The 19,841-nt window shown below is 43.6% G+C and overlaps 1 protein-coding gene across 1 annotated transcript in view; it reads right to left on the minus strand.

Moving 5' to 3' along the window:
• LOC126474865 (rap guanine nucleotide exchange factor 4) overlaps positions 1–19,841 on the minus strand; it is a 429,508-nt gene that overhangs the window by 264,113 nt on the left and 145,554 nt on the right. Inside the window, exon 2 of the mRNA XM_050102345.1 lies at positions 3,202–3,253. Within this exon, the coding sequence (XP_049958302.1) occupies positions 3,202–3,253 (52 nt within the window). The remainder of the gene's footprint in view (positions 1–3,201; positions 3,254–19,841) is intronic.

The raw sequence follows: 19,841 nt of genomic DNA on the forward strand, positions 1-19,841 counted from the left end.
TCTGGAACCAACTACCTTTTGGGCTCGATGGTCTAGTGGTTTGCCGGTACGGTAGCTGAGAGTGTTCGGTAAGGGGATTGGCACACACCGCAATAATAATAATAATAATAATAATAATAATAATAATAATGAGTGAAGTTTTGGGCAATGGAATCTGAGAGGTATCATGTGCGTTCCTCACCGAGATGCAGAACAAAATCTACCTAGAAACAGATAGAAAGAAAAGACAAAAAAGTGGTAATGAGCGAGCCTGGAAACCGTAAGGTCGCTGAATCGAATCTCTGTCAGACACCTGAGGTTTTATGTCCGCTTTACGCTAGGCTTCACCTGTCAATACTGTGAAGATACGCTAGGAAGAGCACGTGGTTCGCATTCTAAATTAAACTGTAGGTACCCATTTCTCGGTAGGATTATTGGGGTAGGTCACGAACGCGCAAGTCCCCAAAGTGACATCCTATTGAAAGAATTTGCGAACAGGCGGCTGAACATGCCTCTTCTTGGACAACCAGTCGATCATGTCACGCGAAATTACCTTTTTGCCGACTGTCTACTCGTCTACGAAAACGACGTAGCTGATGCTTGCAAGAGCAGTGGCGTTACGCTCTACACTATGTGGTTGATAAATGTAATCGCTACCATGTAGGTTCAAAAATGGTTCAAATGGCTCTGAGCACCATGGGACTTAACATCTGAGGTCATCAGTCCCCTAAAACTTAGAACTACTTAAACCTAACTTACCTAAGGACATCACACACATCAATGCACGAGGCAGGATTCGAACCTGCGACCGTAGTGGCCGCGCGGTTCCAGACTGAAGCGCCTAGAACCGCTCGGCCACTCTGGCCGGCGCCATGCGGGAGTATACTGCGTTATATCGCAAAGTGCTCCACAGTCTCTCATGGAGGACAGAACCGGATCTCACAGAGGAGAAAACCTGACACTGTTGATGACAATTTATCTGCGGCTGTTGGACAGGAGGGGGGGAGGGAAGGGGGGGAGTGAGAGTGAGTGAGTGAGTGAGTGAGAGAGAGAGAGAGAGAGAGAGAGAGAGAGAGAGTGAGAGAGAGAGGGGGGGGGGCGGTGGGGCGTGGAATGCGATGAAGAGGGGGGGATGGAGAATTAAAACCTCTCTGGATAGACAACTGGTTTCTACGCTATAAAGTAACTTCTTTGCAAGAATGTATAAAAAAAATCATCATTGTACACTACTAATAAGTCGAATACGATTGTGCAGTTATTAACAAACTCGAAAGATAGGCTAGAAATTTAGGGCCTAACGTCCCGTCGACGGAGTGGATAAGGAATTCGTTCGTGCCCTTTCAAATTAAATATACTGACATTTGCTTCTAGCTATTTAGAGAAACAAGGGAAAGTCTGAATGTAGACGAGGATTTAAAACGCCGCCCTATCGAATATGAGACCAGTGTCGGTCTTGCCGCTACAGCTCTTTCACTCTGTATTCATTCCGGAGAGTGGAGTCTCTAATCTCTATCCGGCCACCAGGGTTTTGGCTTTCTGCCGTTTCCCCAAATTACTTCATGCGAACGCCGGGATGGTTCCTACCATAAGGGCACGGCCGACGTTCTACCCTGTCCTTATCAAACTAATCCGTAAGACTAGAAGTATGAATTACTTTTGTGTTCTTAACCTGTAATTCTTTGACGTGCCCAACATCCTTACAAAAGTGATCCACAGCTGAATACTGCTGTTGCTGCTGCTACTACTATACTAATAGTATTAGGCCCACTAACATAAGACGAACATTCTACAACACGCTGTAGCTTTCTTAACACATGCATTGTGATTTCCCGTAATACTCATAACAACTTTAAATTCTTCATTCGATTCAAATTCTGATTTCATATGTTGGTTCCATTTCATAATGCTACATAGTATCCGTCATCTGTCATTTAGCATCAATTGCTACAAAATGCCTCCTTTAGACTTTTCCACGCATTACTCTCTACAGCGATAGGCATCCTTGTTGATGCTGCTTAAACTACTTGGTCCACCTATTGGTGGACATTAATGTGGGATGCGTCAATCCTTCGACTTTATGAGGGTTTTAACTCTGCTGGGGACTCTTCACTTTCAATGAGGTGTCTGAATGTCTATGGAGGAAGGGCAGCCCGTTCTTCCTCAAGAGCCGAAACCAGAAAAGATCTGGAGCAAAAGTCGACGTTCTCACTCACCCCAAAGGTGTTCCATTGGGCTCAAGTCGGGACCCTGGACAGGCCAGTCGCTTTATTGGATGTTATGGTCTACAAACCACTGCCTCGTAGATACTGCTTCATAACAGGGTGCCCTGTCATGCTGATACAGTCATCGTCTCCAAGCTGCTCCTATACTGTGCACAGTACGCAATTCTGTGAAGTGAGTTATAGTCTTCCGCATTTAGCTTTTTATTAAGCGCACTTTACTGTTGGCACTACGTATGATAGCATTTGGCACTCGCCAAACCGAAACGCTTCCATCTGACTGTCACAGGGTATAGCGTGATCCATCACTCAGGATGACTTGTTTCCAGTCATCCACTGTCCAGTGGCGTAGCTCTTTACAACACCTCAAGCATCGGTTAGCACTGAGCACAGAAATGTGTGGTTGACGAGGGGGAGCAGGTCGACCCTTGGAGCTCATTATTTTTAACTCCTTGTTCACAGTCACTGTGCCGTCTGCACTGCTAGTAGCGTTTTGGATCTCAAGAGTGATTTCTTCCTCTAACTTGATGCAATTTTTTACAACCGCCTTCCACAATGCTGGACGGTACCTGTCCGTCAGTAAATGAGGTATGCCTAGTCTTGGTTCAGCTGTAGTGGCTCCTTTGGATTTCCACTTCACAATAATGTGCCATAAAGTCGACTTGGGCAGCGTTAGCAGGGCTGAAATGGTCGTGATTGTCTTGTTACTCAGGCGAAGCCCAGAGAGAATACCGCGTCTGAAGTCACTGTGCTGTTCTGACTGACCCACTCTTGTTATTGCTCTTCTACTGACTCTCGTCGTGTTTATATATGTGCTTTGATAATTACTGCTCTTAGTAAGCAGAACACAAGCGGGGTGGAACGGACTACTTTCACAAATACAGAACAACGGCTGTCGACTGAAAAGATATAACTGCTTCTTTCTCTGTCTTTCTTCCCTACGTACAGAATGTTCGAAACTTTATATTTCTACAAAATAAAGTATATGTTGTCTAGTACTTACCATTTTTTAATTTATTGCTGTTTACAAGATCTCCCATCAAATCCTTGTTCTTCTGCAACAGACAGAACAAAAAACATTCGAATTAGTTTACGTAATGATAAATTATTTTGACAATATAGTTACGTAATATGAAGCGTCAAAGAAACTGGTGTAGGCATGCGTATTCAAATACAGAGATACTTAAACAGGCAGAATACGGCGCTGCGGTCGGCAACGCCTATGTAAGACAACAAGTGTCTGGCGCAGTTGTTAGATCGGTTACTGCTGGTACAATGCCAGGTTATCAAGATTTCAGTGAGTTTGAGCTTGGTGTTATAGGCGGCGCACGAGCGATGGGACACGGCATCTCCGAGGTAACGATGAAGTGGGGATTTTTTCATACGACCATTTCACGAGTGTACCATGAATATCAGGAATCCGGCAAAATATCAGATCTCCGACATTGCAGCTGCCGAGAAAGGGTCTATAAGAAAGGGACCAACGACGACTGAAGAAGATCAAAAAATGGTTCAAATGGCTCTGAGCACTATGGGACTTAACATCTGAGGTCATCAGTCCCCTAGAACTTAGAACTACTTAAACCTAACCAACCTAAGGACATCACACACATCCATGCTCGAGGCAGGATTCGAACCTGCGACCGTAGCGGCCGCGAGGTTCCAGACTGTAGCGCCTAGAATCGCTCGGCCAACCCGGCCGGCCTGTAGAAAATCGTTCGAAGTTACAGAAGTGCAACCCTTCCGCAGATTGCTGCAGATTTCAATGCCGGGCCATCAAGTGTCAGTGTATGAACCATTCAACGAAACATCATCGGAGCCGAAGGACCACTCGTATACCCTTGATTACTGCACGACGCTAAGCTTTACGCCTCGCCTGGAATCGTCAACACCGACATTGGACTGTTGATGACTGGAAACATATTGCCTGATCGGACGAGTCTCGTTTCAAATTGTATCGAGCGGATGGGCGTGTACGGATATGTAGACAACTCCATGAATCCATGGACCCTGCATGTCAGCAGGGGACCGTTCAAGCTGGTGGAGGCTCTGCAATGGTGTGGGGCGTGAGCAATTGGAGTGATATGGGACCCCTGATATGTCTAGATACGACTCTGATGGGTGACATGTAGGTAAGCATCCTGTCTGATCACTGTATCCATTCACGTCCTGGCCAAACGGTTCTAGGCGCTCCAGTCCAGAGCCGCACTGCTGCTACGGTCGCAGGTTCGAATCCTGCCTCGCGCATGTATGTGTGTGATGTCCTTAGGTTACTTAAGTTTAAGTAGTTCTGAGTCTATGGGATTGATGACGTCAGATGTTAAGTCCCATAGCACTTAGAGCCATTTGAACCATTCACGTACGTTGTGCTTTCCGACGGACTTTGACAATACCGGCAGGAAAATGCGACACCCTACACATCCAGAATTGCTACAGAGTGGCTCCAGGAACACTCTTCTGAGTTTAAACACTTCCGCTTCCCACCAAACTCCCCAGACATGAACACTATTGATCTCATCGGGATACCTTGCAACGTGCTGTTCAGAAGAGAACGCCATCCCCTAGTACTCTTATGGATTTACGGACAGCCCTGCAGGATTCATAGTGTCAGTTTCCTCCAGAATTACTTCAGACATTAGTCGAGTCCATTCCATGTTGTGTTGCGGCACTTCTGCGTGCTTGCGGGGGCTCTACATAATATTAGGCAGGTGTAGCAGTTTCTTTGGCTCTCCAGTGTATAAAGGCTCCTTTATCTGTCGTATTTGGGTCATATGCATGTTGCACACACTCAAGTGGTTTATTCAGAGTGTATGGTATGCAAATACGGCAGGTTCAAATGGCTCAGAGCACTATGGGACTTAACATCTGAGGTCATCAGTCCCCTAGACTTAGAACTAATTAAACCTAATTAATCTAAGGGCATCACACACATCCATGCCCGAGGCCGGATTCGAACCTGCAACAGTGGCAGCGCGGTTCCGGACTGAAGCGCCTAGAACCGCTCGTCCCCAGCGGCCGGCTGAATACGGCAGGAAAAGGAGACTATAACCACTGGACGCAGTGCCCTAGCCTACCCCAACGTCGTACGCACATCAGTACGTGAATCAGTAATTCACATTAATCTACCTCATTATAGGGGTTTATAGTTCTGAAATGTTTAATGGAAATAAAATAAATCGTATCTGGTTACGATAAACTTGTAGCTTCAATTGAAACCACGTTTCGTACTGACATTCTGCACCCAGGCGATGGTGCAGTTTTCGAACAATTGCAAACATCGGGGAAAATTAAAGTTCAAGTTGAAATGTATGGGTTAAACCTACCGATATCGAACGTCGTCTTCAACCCGCGACGCAATGATGATGTGGCGTTTGACGTCATATGGCCGCATGGAGAGATAGAAGACGACATAGGCAATATTTAATTTCTTCTGTATTACATTTTGGAATGTAGCTTGTTGTTTACATATTTCTGTGACGGAGCCCGAGGCCAACGTAGGTTACAAGGCTTGTGAGTTGGCGGAATCAACGAATGTCATATGATGGGAATAGCTATAATACTTATTATGGCGAGTTATTGGATTTGGCGGGTGGTGGTATACAGGGTGGTCAGAAACAACCCGAAAAGCTTGTAACGATATTGCAGGGTAGGTTGTGCTGAGAAATAATTGTTGAAAAAATTATGTGCATTGTGCTGTTTCCGAGTTAATTAGCATTGAAGTTATCCCCTCAGCCGCTGGTAGTGGAAATTCAAGCGGACCGCCAGAGACGGTGTCGCTAAACGTGCCTTCGTTTGATTTACTAAAACTGAAGAAGAGAGCGATACAAAAATTGCAGATGGGCCAGTAGTAAGGATCGAACCCGAGCCAAAGGCTGAGCAGTCTCGTGCGCTATTATTTACGCTATGAGTATAACTGACGTTAATTATATGTGGCAAGCCACTAGAATTTGCGTGCAACGGTCTGTTTGGTTAACGTCAATGTTAATTGACTCCGAAACGACACAAAGTATCGAATTCATTTCTTAACAGTTATTTCTCAGCACAGCCTTCCCTGCAACACCTTTACATGCTTTCCAGACTTTCTGGCCACCCTATATATCCGCCATTTCGATGAAGTCATGGTCAGAATAGATTGGTGGTATCGGCAGATTCAGTATTTCTACATCTAGTAATCAGACTGCTGTTAATCCGTTAGAAAGTAAGGCAATGTACCCTGTACGGAATTGTAAACGAATACATCAGGATTTGCGAACATTGGAACGACTCACGACCTGTCCTTAGAGGCATGCAGGGGGAAGGGGGAGCTTTTGTGATATTTGGAAACTGGGGGAGAGCAGCTGGCCGATTTGAAGCTGTACGGATGGCCGTTAGTAGCGCCTGGATAGCTCAGTCGGTAAGAGAACTGGCTGTGACAAGCAATAACCCTGATTCCAGTCCCGGTCCGGCATACAGTTTTCTTCAGCCAGGAAGTTTGAATTTGCGTATCAGTTTTGCATTACTGAGGTATTATTCGATGAACTCAGCAGAGAGGAATCTATGGGATGTGCGAAGTAGATATCTGGAATCCATTTCATGGAAATACTGAAAGTAGCGATACCATTCCTCCCACTTGACCATGACGTTATCAAATTGCGGACATATAGCACTATTCATCAAAATCCATTAATGGAGAAATGCGCACTATAATTAGTATTATATGACATGACGTTCCTTGTTTTCGTCAACTGCGATCAAACAGATTTCAACCTAGACTAGATCCCGGGCAACTCTACAGAACTGTCTGCAACCACCACTAATGTCGAAGAACAATAAATATTGTCAATCAAAAAGGGGGGGGGGGGCTCTGAGCACTATGGGACTGAACATCTGAGGTCATCAGTCCCCTAGAACTTAGAACTACTTAAACCTAACTAACCTAAGGACATCACACACATCCATGCCCGAGGCAGGATTCGAACCTGCGACCGTAGCAGTCGCGCGGTTCCGGACTGCGCGCCTAGAACCGCTAGACCACCGCGGCCGGCTATTGTCAATCCCCAGCTCTTTTTCCAGTCAGCGTCTTTATGACGTCACACAGCATGACATCACTGCTTGACACTTTAAGACCGGCATTCAACCGAAGGCCAACCGAATAATGAATCTATAAATGTATTATTCCGGGATGATCGTGTTAGGCAGTGCACATATTACCGCTTTTGGCTATTATACCAATCTATTGATGTACCAGTGTTACTCAAATTGTAAAAATGTGATTCGCATAAAATGCAACAAAATATCAACGAACATTACGTACGTCAGCGCTTCAGTAGACTTGGATAGCACACTGTACTAGCATTCGGAAGTATTCGCACGGTTTTCGTAAATAGCTTAAAGCTAATGTTCACGTAATCACAGAGAAATTTGACTGGTGGTCAGGGAAGTTGCGTGTAATACAAAGTATAACAAATTTAAGATGAAGCGCAATGGAACCAAATGTAATCAAGAAAATGTGGGCATCTAAAAGCCGGAAATAAGAGAGTAGAGAAAGTTCTATTAAGATTTCATCTTTAATCTCTGAAGATCACGAAAGAAAACTAGTTATCTTAACATGTGACAACAAGCAGTAGATACCAATCACCGGTGCAGATTCTTTACCAACAAAGGATGAAACACGTCTAGTAAAAACTTTTCATTTGGCGAAGGCTTAGGACTGAAAAAGCGAAATAACACTTGTAACAGCTGCTGCGAAAAATGACCACTCAGTCATACAAGTTGTAAAGCAGATGGATCTTACCGCAGTTCTCTCTCTCTCTCTCTCTCTCTCTCTCTCTCTCTCTCTCTCTCCTCCCTCCCCCCTCCCCCACTTGACATAACCACACTTACATTCACACAGACATTATGCTGTTGTTGATCGATACCACCCTTACCGACGTCTCACAGTTGGCAACGAAAACGCACGTTTCCGACGGGCACCGGCAGCGGTTGCGCGAGGACCCGGTAAATTCAATGATGCACGCCCGCTGTGACACACCTCCAGAGGCTTGGAATATGAGCGCCCTGTGCCACCGCAATACAGGACAGCTGGCGGCGGCTACAAGCCCCAGTTTCGGTCGCACTCGCAGTCTTCAGCTTAGTCAGCCTTTGACATTCCGCTCATGCATTAGTAGTGGGAGCCTCACATTGCATGACATTCTTTAGTTTTCTTCTTGTAATAGCTGCACTTCATTGCTGTTTTTCCTTTTGTAAAGTTTCTTTGCGATGATTGGAGAAAGCTACAAGTTTAGTAAATTATGGTGATTTATGGCTGAGGGCGCTAAACACGAAGGGCATCAGCGAAGTTAAGTAAAATTTCTGTTTACTGTATTTACGTGTCCACTAATCATCTCTGCCCATTTCCAGCTTCCCTATGACGACAGCTGCTGGACCACTCTGTAACCTACATCTCCTTATCGTTGTGTACGAAGTAGTACACAACACATACAAATCTATTTTGTAACTAAAATCTTTGTTTCTAGCAAATGGCTTTTTACGAATCTCTGTACTTGGTTTTTAGGGTTCCGTACCTCAATCAGTGCAAAAGGAACCGACGTAGGATAACTCTGCTATCCATCTGTCTGTCTGAGCGACTGTTAAAAACTCTTTTCTTCAGGAATGATTACACGTATCACGTTGAAATTCCTTAGACTCCTACCACATACTAAGGCCTATGGTCCCTTGGCGGTGTAATAAACGTAAGCTTGTAAGTCAATACAATCAAAAGATATGGCCATTTATGACACATTTTTATATTCACTAACTCAGTCACCAAAACATGTAGATACATCCCATTGACATGCAATCATGAAATTTCGCAAGAAGCAACCTTAAATAGTATATGTTGAGCCGTGCACGGCTCGTGTTCATGCCATTTTTTCGTTGTCAACTTCTGTTACGGTACTGCCACCTCGTTTTCTTATTCCATTTACTGGCGTCACTAACTTCCCGTCTTACTTGTCCGTGAGCGGCAGCAGCAGCGCGTATCGAGAAGTGCACTGTCTTACCATATGTGGAGCGACCGATAGTATTTTTCGGGTCGTCGTGTGTCTGGCAGCGAGTTGGGGATGGACCAGCAGTGCAGTCGGGGACGGAGCGCAGGTGAGGCGCCGACAGCCAGTGCTCGCCGACCGCTGGCGACACACATGAGCTGTCCAACGGAGGGAGATTGGAGCCGGACGACCGTTGGTTGGTTGTTCGGTTGGTCGTCTCATCAGCCAACGAATACTTGGTCCTCTCACCGTTTCCGAGCCTGGGCAGTAGGTCAGTTGGCGTTAAGCAGTCAGGAAATCTCTGTGGCGCGTGGTTTGGCCGGGCCCGCTGGCGGCCTCTATGTGGTGTCGGAGTGTGCGGCTCTGTTCCCATTGCTACGAGGTTCGTGGCTCACCGATCCTGGACATGAAAGTTGAGTTTTGACTTAACCTATCAGCAAGTCACGACTGTTCACATTGTATCGTTTGGAGTTCGTTGTCAGCTGTTGGGATATTCCCATGAGCGACAACGTGTGTTCTCAAGTTGGCAAATTTTAGCCACCCTCCAGCGGTTATTTGAATTGAAGTGCACAAGCGGAATCTTCTGCCTTGTGGTCTTTAACGTTCCGGTTACCTGCCCTGGCCACTGACGTAAATTCAGGCAGTGTTTTTTCCTCATCACGTTGTCGCTGTCTGGCACAGTGTATAGTTTGACAGCTCAATGTATAATTGGTTGTGGGCGCCAATACCTTTTACATTGTTCCATTGAACTCCCTGTTGTGTGCTGGTCGGGTGAAGCGGACGTTATCTTGTCAGTGGGTCCGTTGACTGTCTATCGGTTGGGTTGTCGTCGGATCGACAATGGTTGGGCTGACTGCCTGTCCCACCTAAGCGAGCGTTAGTGTTTGAATTCTAGGCCGATCCTCGGAACTTCTGACCACCCTTGGGTGTACCGTATTTTCTTGTTTGTTCTTGTTGTTTGTACTTGTATGGCTTCTAGCCCATTTTTTAGATTGAGGTTGTTTTGTCCTTAAGGCGTTAGATGGTTTGGGCCTTCAGCCTAATTTAAGAACTGTTTTACATAAAGCCTTTGGCCTTTTTAAAATTAATGTTATTGAGTCTTAAGTGTTGGGCTTTCAGCCGATTTTGAATTTAAGTTGTTTTGCTCTTAAAGTGACAGGTTCTTTGGGCCTTCAGCCTAATTAAACATCTGTTTTAAGGTAAGGTCTTGTTTTTAAATTTCTGATTTTGGTTGAGCTTTAAGTTATTGGCCAGCCGTTTTCAAATTAAAATGGTCTTGCCCTTAAGGCATGAGATTGTACGTTGCATTCAGCCACTAATTAAGTTTCAAAACTAAAGCTGTGTTTTTTTAAAAAAATAATTTTCTTGGCTCTTGTAATGTACGACCAAATAAAATGGTTGTATGTTCGAGTGTAACTGACAGCTGCTTATTTTGACCCCTTTCCACAACTTAAACTACCTGTCCTGTCCTGCGGGTTTAACGGGGCGTCTCACAGGTTCAAATGGTTCAAATGGCTCTGAGCACTATGGGACTCAACATCTTAGGTCATAAGTCCCCTAGAACTTAGAACTACTTAAACCTAACTAACCTAAGGACATCACACACACCCATGCCCGAGGCAGGATTCGAACCTGCGACCGTAGCAGTCCCGCGGTTCCGGACTGCAGCGCCAGAACCGCTAGACCACCGCGGCTGGCACGCGTCTCACAGGTAAAGAAGGAAAAAATCCGGAAAGTATTAATTTGTAATTTCTTTTGTCATTTGTTATTTGATTTTAAACTAAAAATTAAAACATTCTCGAAAGATTTGGAACGTCTGCGACGGATATCAATGTCGCTAATAGGCAAATATCGACGAGATTCTTGATTCGCGGAATGGATGAACTCTACACACATAATTAAGTGTGTGCCCAACCCACTGAGAGCGAGTCTTACTCGCACCTTGTCAATTTTTGTTACATTTATAGGGTGTGCAAGTAACAGCAGTTTATTCAGAACCATCAGAAATTTGCACAATTGTTTTCGTGGAGCGAACTGTAAGTTTGAGAGTTGTATAATGTTCTCTTTCTTTTGGCCTATACTAAGACGGAAAGTCATGGAGTTTTAATTATAACCTCGAAAAAAGAAAGGTATTTTATTAGTTTTTTATCTTCAGTACATATCTGCTGTCCTGGTACTCACAGGAATTTCTGCACACCACAATAATGTAGTACACCGCTACAGGAGCCGTAACGAAATTGCACAGCCCACTGAATGATCTGTATTTGAAGTGGAAGAACGTTACAGGAATCAACACTGAGTTGGTGGAAGTGTAGGGCAATCATACACAATCATAAGAGACAGTGGTTTGGCGGCGCACACGGTTCCATGACGATCGAACAAGTCTAAATTACGCAGATCGTAGTGGGAGACTGTGAAGAAACTGGAATCGCGACGGAGAAGGAGACCATGGTGCTCGAAGAATGATCCTTACACTCCAGCTGACGGTCTAACACGTGAAAATCACTGGTGTATCAGTTTTTAACATCAAGCACGACATTTTGAGTACGTCAGAAATAACCGATCACTGGGTTCCGCGACTGCTCGGAGTAATTCAAAAGCCCGTCGAACAGAGACAGTAACAGTAACTGTGTCTGGCCTATCAAGAGGACTGCTTTATGCACCTAATCGTCATGGACGAGTGCTGGGTTATCATTATGATCCTGAGACAAAGGAGTAAAGCAAGCAGTGAAACATGTGGATCCACCAATGCCGAAAAAGGCGAAGACAGAGTCATCGTTAGGCAAGGTTACGTTAAGTGTTTTTTGGGACTGCCATGAGGTGGTCCTAACAGGTCATGGGCGTAAGGGGCAAACCATTTCCTTGATGGATTACTGGAAGCTGTCAAGACGAAGCGTTACATGAGTGTTTTTGCCCTACGAAAACACCTCAGCTTATTCTGCAGAGGATGTCTCACTCATGCTACTTCTCTATGTTACCATATTTCGCCTCAACCCCCCCCCCCTCCCATTCTTCTATCACGGTACCGGTTGTCTTTTCCCTCCTTTCCTCAGTTGAAGAATCTATCACGTGGCAGGCATCATCGGAATGATGACGAGATGACTTTCGAGGTGGAACGTACCCACAACAGACAACATGCAGACTTACAACCCATACCTCCACTAAGTCATCCATTGTTGGAAAACAAGTGTTAGACTGAGGGGTGAATTTGGAGAGGAGGACTGAAACCATTGCCAAGTTTCACAGTCACAGCTTGGTTTTTCCTTGGGTGATAATTAAAACTTTATGACTGCCCGTTGTACTTGGGGTAAAGTGTTATATGAACGTGATTTTCTTTATATAAAATATGTAACAGTTATGTACAGGATGTTTGTTTTAACCTGAGACAAGTAAAAATTTCGAAAACGACACATCGTAAGAAAAAAAGTTCTAGGTGAAAAGTTAATATTAGTAAAGAGGATATCTATGCTACAAAATTCAACGTTCTAGCCCACTCCTCCTATTTTCAAATGCAATTTTTATTGCATATACGGGTTATATGGCAAAAAATACGTACTGGTTACTCAAACCACTATTTTTTGTTTGTGGTAGACGGCGCTGTAATCAACAAACATGCATTGGGCTTGCTTTTGCAATTAAGAAACTACACATTTGATTCTACTTTTCATTAACTATGCAAACATTTGTGTTCTAAAGGTTGATATGTATGTCCGAAACTTATTTTAGAGTTCAAATTTGATTTTACGGTACAATATGGTCAGCCGTTTCAGTGTCTGGTTAAAAACTACATTTTCGGTGTGTCCCCTTGCTTCCCATAATTGAGTGCTTGAGATAGGTGATTATCTATGGCAGGTGCACCTGTCACTATCACTTCATGGACGTTTTACCTTAATTCAAAGGCTTTGCGTTTTATTCCTCCGGTAGCAGCGTAGTGCCCAGCGCGAGAGCTATGGCAGTCACATGGAAACACACACCGAAATCAGTCATCCCAATGGCGGGGTTTGAAGGTGGCCACAGAAATCAAGCATTCGCACGGTTTGGGGACCCATCAAAATCAACCTCGTCGGGGATAGAAAACTATGTTACCACGTAAGTAGGTTACCTTCCAGAAATGTCGATAATTAATCATGTTACTTGTACTGCATAATCACATTTGCAACACTCAAGTAACGCTTGAACACCAGTATCAACCGTTATAGCACAAATGTTGACATTTACATCGTAAATGAAACGTAGATCAGCTGTCTCGGTTCTTATTGCAAAAACAGGCGCACTTGATATTTCTCGATTACAGCGCCGTCTACCACGAATGGAAAACAATGGTTTGAGTAAACCGTAAGTATATTTTGGCGTGGAATCCGAATATGCAATAAAATTGTGGGTGAGACATTTGAAAACACAGCGCTGACTCCGCGCACGCATGATGGGTGGTTAGGTGATGGCCAGTTTCGAGATGTTTAGTTCTTTCAAGTTAAAACAAACACCCTGCATACTTGCAGAATCGCTATGGTTATATTTTATCAAAGCATTGCCATTAAAACTATGATAAAAAAGCTGTTAGCGTCTTCGTTTTCCTTCTGCCACCCTCAAGTTTAAGGTAGATCCACAGAGGGCCCACTGTGTGCGTAGTTTTCGTCAGAGTGCGGAGTTGGCCGCTACATGAGAAAGCTCTCAGCCCGCAGTCAGTCGCGAAGAGTCTACCTGTCTCCCTTAATCTCACAAATGAGCCAAGACGTCGCCGTTGCCACATAAGCTCGTGTACGCATAATAGAATCAAGTAATTCACATTGGTTACACTAGCATTACTGTCCAGATACAAACGCACTCTACCAGTCTGCTTATGGGAACGGTAGTAATGTCTTTTTCTTTCTTTTTTACTCTTCGTTGACAGGAAAGGTGCAATAGATTTCGCACCGCACAATTTCTGTTTAGCTTCTCCCTATTGCTCCTGTACCAATAATTCCGTTTCATGATCTGTTAGCGGCTTATATAAAATCTTTTTTTTTCTTTCAAATATACGCCGATGTGTCGATGTACAGCTACTACTATTTTATCGATCGTCGTGGGGTAGTGATTAGGACACACGACTAATACCACAAGCAGGCGCTTTCTATAGGTCCAATTCTGTTACCCTGAGTTACAGTCACACTGACTTCCCTAAGCCATTCTAGACATAATCACGTATAGGCACTAGCGACGTACTGCAAATCTTTCTAGTCCATGCTATTTCGATGACTTGTGTGTCGACTTGTTGATAATAAAACAAGAAGAAGAAAAAGAAGAAGAAGGTGGAACCCAATGTCTCTTCTTCTGGAAAAGCTAAAGGGGACGTCGAAACCACCGTTACCGCTAAAGACATGTCATTATTAAGACATGTCATCATTAAGACATGTCATCATTAAGACATGTCATCATTAAGACATGTCATCATTAAGACATGTCATCATTAAGACATGTCATCATTAAGACATGTCATCATTAAGACATGTCATCATTAAGACATGTCATCATTAAGACATGTCATCATTAAGACATGTCATCATTAAGACATGTCATCATTAAGACAAGTCGTCATTAAGACAAGTTGTCATTAAGACAAGTCGTCATCAGTGACGCTGCGGTTAGATTTGCAATTTAACCACAGACATTTCCGCACAGTCCAGTGAAGCGCAAGCTTTCTCAGTTGCCTGTCCTTTCCTTGTTGGCGAGATACGTGAGATGGGAATTAGTTCCGCCATACCAGGTTTCCAGCTGGCTACGTTTGGATCGAAAACAGCCACGCAAGTATGCTCTAGCGATTGAGCCACTTATTTCAAGTGATCGCCGGTATCATTCTTCTCACAATGATCCCTGAACGTTTTTTCTTCTGTTCTTGTTCAGAGATGTGTATTTACAGACTGTAATGAAGTAACAATGACCGTCCTCTTTTAGTAATTTATTTTGGGTCAGACTCCTTAGAAATTATACAATGGAATTTTCGTCTGAATTTTCATAGCGAAACAAAAAGTGGAAAATGGACAAATTGGGTTCCAAATCAACCAGCGTGAAGTTTAATTTTGCGAAAAAAGATCGAATTGCCTGGAAGTAATCAGTATAATTAAGAAAAACGTAGTGATTTGAGAGAAAATTGAAATATTTCACGCATAGCTCTTGGTGTCTATGGAGAATCTGTTTTCCGCGTAAAAAGCTACATTCGTGCGTTACTTCACTGTCAATAAAATTTTTGAAATAAAAAAAATTGAAAAGAAAATGGGTCAAATGTTCTGTGAAATAATTATTCTAAAAGTAAGAAATAAAACAGATTAGAGAAACATTTGTAATACTTTTGAATGACGCTAGAAATCATGTAAGGTAAGTGAAGTGTCGATTAAGAATTTAAAGATCATTGTTTAACTAAGAATCTCAGAATTTTAAAGAGTACTAGAGGATATTTGTCTGATGGATTATGCAAACCGCGCAGTCTCATTTGTTGTATGTGATTTCGGGTATTATTCAAGGGGACGTCAAATGTTTCTCTACTATATTTTATATCTTACTTTTAGGTAACTCATTTCATAAAATATCTTATCTTTTTTATCAATTTTTTTTGCTTTCGATCACAACTACAATAGCTTACCACATGAAAATATCAAACTTTTGTTTATACAGTTGGACATAATAATTTTAAATCAGGAAGAGTAGCAAACAGAAAAATTTTACTTATTATTATTCTACCAGTACAGTAGGAGGGATCCATGACTGAATTCCTGAGTTTGGGTTATACAGGGTGTGAAATTTGATACACACAGCTGCCATCTCTGGGAGCCATAGCAGCTGGTCGACTAGTCCAACTCAGCTCGGCTGACAGAGACGATTAAGTATTCAATGCTGCTTCAGTTCAACAGGACGAGCAGCAAGAAGTCTTGCTTGCTCTTGTTGGAGACATCGTCACCGAGCTCTCAAATGTACGGGACAGCCACCGACCTTAAAATACCAGAAATGTAGCGGCTGCCTGTCCAGATTACCAGCTGTGCGAACCATAGGCGAGCGTGTCGTGTACCCAATTGTATGCCACGGAATCATACCAGACCCGATGCTGCGCTAATATGATGATGATGAGTGCACACTGGTAACGTTAGTTTTTCTCGGAGCCTCCATCGTTTTGCTGTACGCAGAGGAGGAACTCATGTGAAAAGATGACATGGTGTCAGTATTGTTGCTAGGCTGGCCTTTTTCTGCTAAAGTATCAAGGGAACACAACAATAGCTGGCGTGCCTTCAGTCCGTTGTGCTTCTGACGTCGTCACACTATCAGTGTTGATACTGCCTTGCTGAAAACAAGCCCCATACCTGACTCCAAACATGTGACATGCCTGTACGATTCTCCACGGCCGAGTGAAAAAAAATTTCAATCCTTTCGGGCGCTAGTTGCATCAGGCCGTTGAAATCCAGCACGACATTAAGACCCTTTTGAAGCGATTGATTTCGTATTAGCGTGAGGATCATATGACACACAGTAACGCGAACAGCAATATCGAGGAACGATAAACCGCTGTTTCATTAGCTCGCGATCTTCCCACTGTTGAATTCAGACACTTGCTGGTAGTCGTTTCACCTTTTTACATCAGAGATAAACGGTATTCTCGCAAACAGTTCAACATCCACACGCGATTTCTGGAAGAGAAAGCAACTGCGTAATCGTTCCTTATCTTATGCAGTATGTAGGTAATGTTTCTTCTATCTACTTTGTACAGCTGTAATCAAATGCTAATCATTTACATATCGAAGAATGTAGTTCACTTCATGCCAATTTGACGTTTATTGCATCTCATCTTCAATGTACTGTAATTTTTATGGCCAGGAGTGTACTTTCTCTACATTTACTTTACAGCCTCTACGCAAACCAAACTAGGCGTATTTAAAAGTATTTACTATTCAGTAACTATGAAGGCTGAACGTTTGTGACAAAGCTTGCGTTGCATATATGTAGAATGAAGCGACGAATGAAAATTTGTACCAAGGCCGGTATTCGAACCGGGGTCTCCTGCTCACTTGGCAAATGCGGTAATCACTACGCCACCCTGGCACCGTGGATTTGCACACCTGCACGGATTACGCTAGCACGCCAACTTCCTCAGTTCAAATTCCCATTCACACCTCAGCCCACTTGGTATTTCCCCTGAATTGAGGAGGAAGGCGTGCTAGCCACTGTGCCAGGGCGGTTTAGTGGTTGGTGCATCTGTCTAGTGAGCAGGAGACCCGGGTTTGAATCCCGACCTTGGTACAAAGTTCCATTTGCCACTTCAGTCTGTATATACACATCATAGATGTTTGAGACTTGAAAAGGTCTCTGGAACCATATAGTTTATTTTGATTTCCTGCTGGTTCAGGTGTCAGTACTGTCAACGAGATTTTTGTTTTAAGAAGAATAGTTCCATGTGGCTTAAAATTTAAACAAGTGTCAGTATCGAAAGGTTTTCTGAAGAAATGCAACAAACGTGTACTGACACTTTTTTTCGACATGTTCGCCACAGACGCAGACATTTGTCATCATGGTAAACCTCTATTACGCCGTGTCGTTATGGTGCGCTCCAGATCCCCATTTCTGTTAAGTCACAGAATGTCATGTCTTTGGGGGACAGCAATAAATGCGACTCCATGTCGTGGGGCATTTCAAGGGTTAATAGATCCACTTAAAACTAAGTATGAGGACTGATGTAGTCTGGGGTCGTTAAGCTAAACTGGAGTTTAAATGCAGCCGCATCAACTTAACCACATCTTCAGCGATTCAAATGGAAGGTGACGTATCATCCTCCTTGTAGTACAGATTTGGTACCATGTGACTACCACCGTTTCTCGCGATATGAGACAGTTGCTCAGGCTGTTGATGTTCCACGTTGAATGTGAGATTCCAGCGTACCGCGACGATATGGTTAGACAGACAGGCGGAAACATTTTTGCAGACAGTACAGAACGACTAGTACACGGTTACGACAAATGTTTCACTCGCCCTGGTGATTAAATCGAAAAAAGTCTTCCCCTATGCTGAGCCTGTAGATAAATCCTTTCTATTACACATCTTAAATTTCCGGTCGTGTTTGAGGACGAAACAAACTGCTCTCATGTTTTGTTGACCTTGTATATTCTTATGTTGAATGGACTTGTAAATTCTCAGTAACCAATATAATTCAGAAGACTGTGCAGAGGCAGAAATTGTGTTTAATGTCGAAGTCTTAACCCCAAGCGTAAAACCGTGCATCACGACACGCTGAAGACTTTCAGGAAAGATAGCTGATCATTTATAACTGATGACGAGCACACAGTTTCAAGTGTTGTAATTTATTCCTGAAATTCAGCTTAACAGTAATAGGTATATACGCTCTACCTGAAACTACATTAGGAAACTTGTGTTGGACCGGTACTCGAACTTAGATTTTCTGCTTGGATCGAGCCAAACTTCCGCATCTCACACCCCTATCTATTTCTACTCGTAGATTATTATTTCGTTTACTCACACTCGCACATCTCGTGAGTCCTGTGCAGGTTTTAGAATCAAGACAACGAGGAGTTACAGACAACCATTGTGCTCGTATAGCGTCAGTGGTGAGGCGACCGCTCACGATAAGCGGGAAATCCAGTTAGAGTTCCGGTCCGGCAAAAATTTCCATATGTTGCTTTAGATAGTATACCTACACCTGTTACAGCTAAGATGAATTTCATGGATAGTCTTGAATATTTGAAACTATAGTTCGTCACCAAATAAAAGTACATATAAAGCGAAGACAGGCCTGTGACTAAAATGCCAACTAGCAATCGGAGCATTTGGTCCAATTCTGATGAATGTACTGAGAGCTCCGATCGTCACTTTGAAGAATTACTATGAACTTTCCTTGTTGCTTTGGGGTGTAAGTTGTTTATGTAAATACAAAACGACACCGTCTGATAAAAAAGGTGAACCGGTGAGAAGACATTGCCGAAAGTCCGCATAACTTCTCACACGTAAACTCCATCGACAGGTATGTATCTCATTAGATCTGAAGATCTCTGTTACAGGTAGAACGACCATCAGAATGCATTAGTGTGGTTCGTGTTAGTTGTTGTTACTAGTGTACATTAGACACATGAACAGTACAGAGGGCATAGGGATGCCACGTTCTCCTGTGAGAGGGCGCTTATGAAAGGGTCCTCCTTGGGAGGCTCCATTTCGTCAGCTGGTCGAATCTTGCAGTATTCAGGTTATGCGCAGTCGGGTGTAAACCCATGCTGGACAGCATAGGAACGTGAGGACAGGCACTCTTGTCGTCAAGGTTCTGGCGGATACGTCTGACCAGCACAAGGGACGATCGCCTAATTGTGTTTGGGTTGGTTCAGGGGTAGATGGAGAGTAATATAATGACAAGAATACGTAATACTTATGTAACTCTGTTCACTTAGCTTCAGTTCATCTGGTCCAATTGCACTCCAACAAGTCCGTTATACGGGCACGCTCGTCGTAAATGATAACAGATAGGCGAGGCTAACTAGTAGGCTTCGAACGCGCCTGTTGAACTCCGCTATCCGAGTGGGCTGGCGTCTTTTTTTTTTTCCTTTATTGAATTTTGATTTCCACCGAAGGGGGAGGGCTGACAGCAGCTTAGTACGCCGCTCTTCAGCCTACAGAA

Source organism: Schistocerca serialis, chromosome 4 (genome assembly GCF_023864345.2).
Source record: "Schistocerca serialis cubense isolate TAMUIC-IGC-003099 chromosome 4, iqSchSeri2.2, whole genome shotgun sequence".
Classification (NCBI taxonomy): Eukaryota; Metazoa; Arthropoda; class Insecta; order Orthoptera; family Acrididae; genus Schistocerca; species Schistocerca serialis.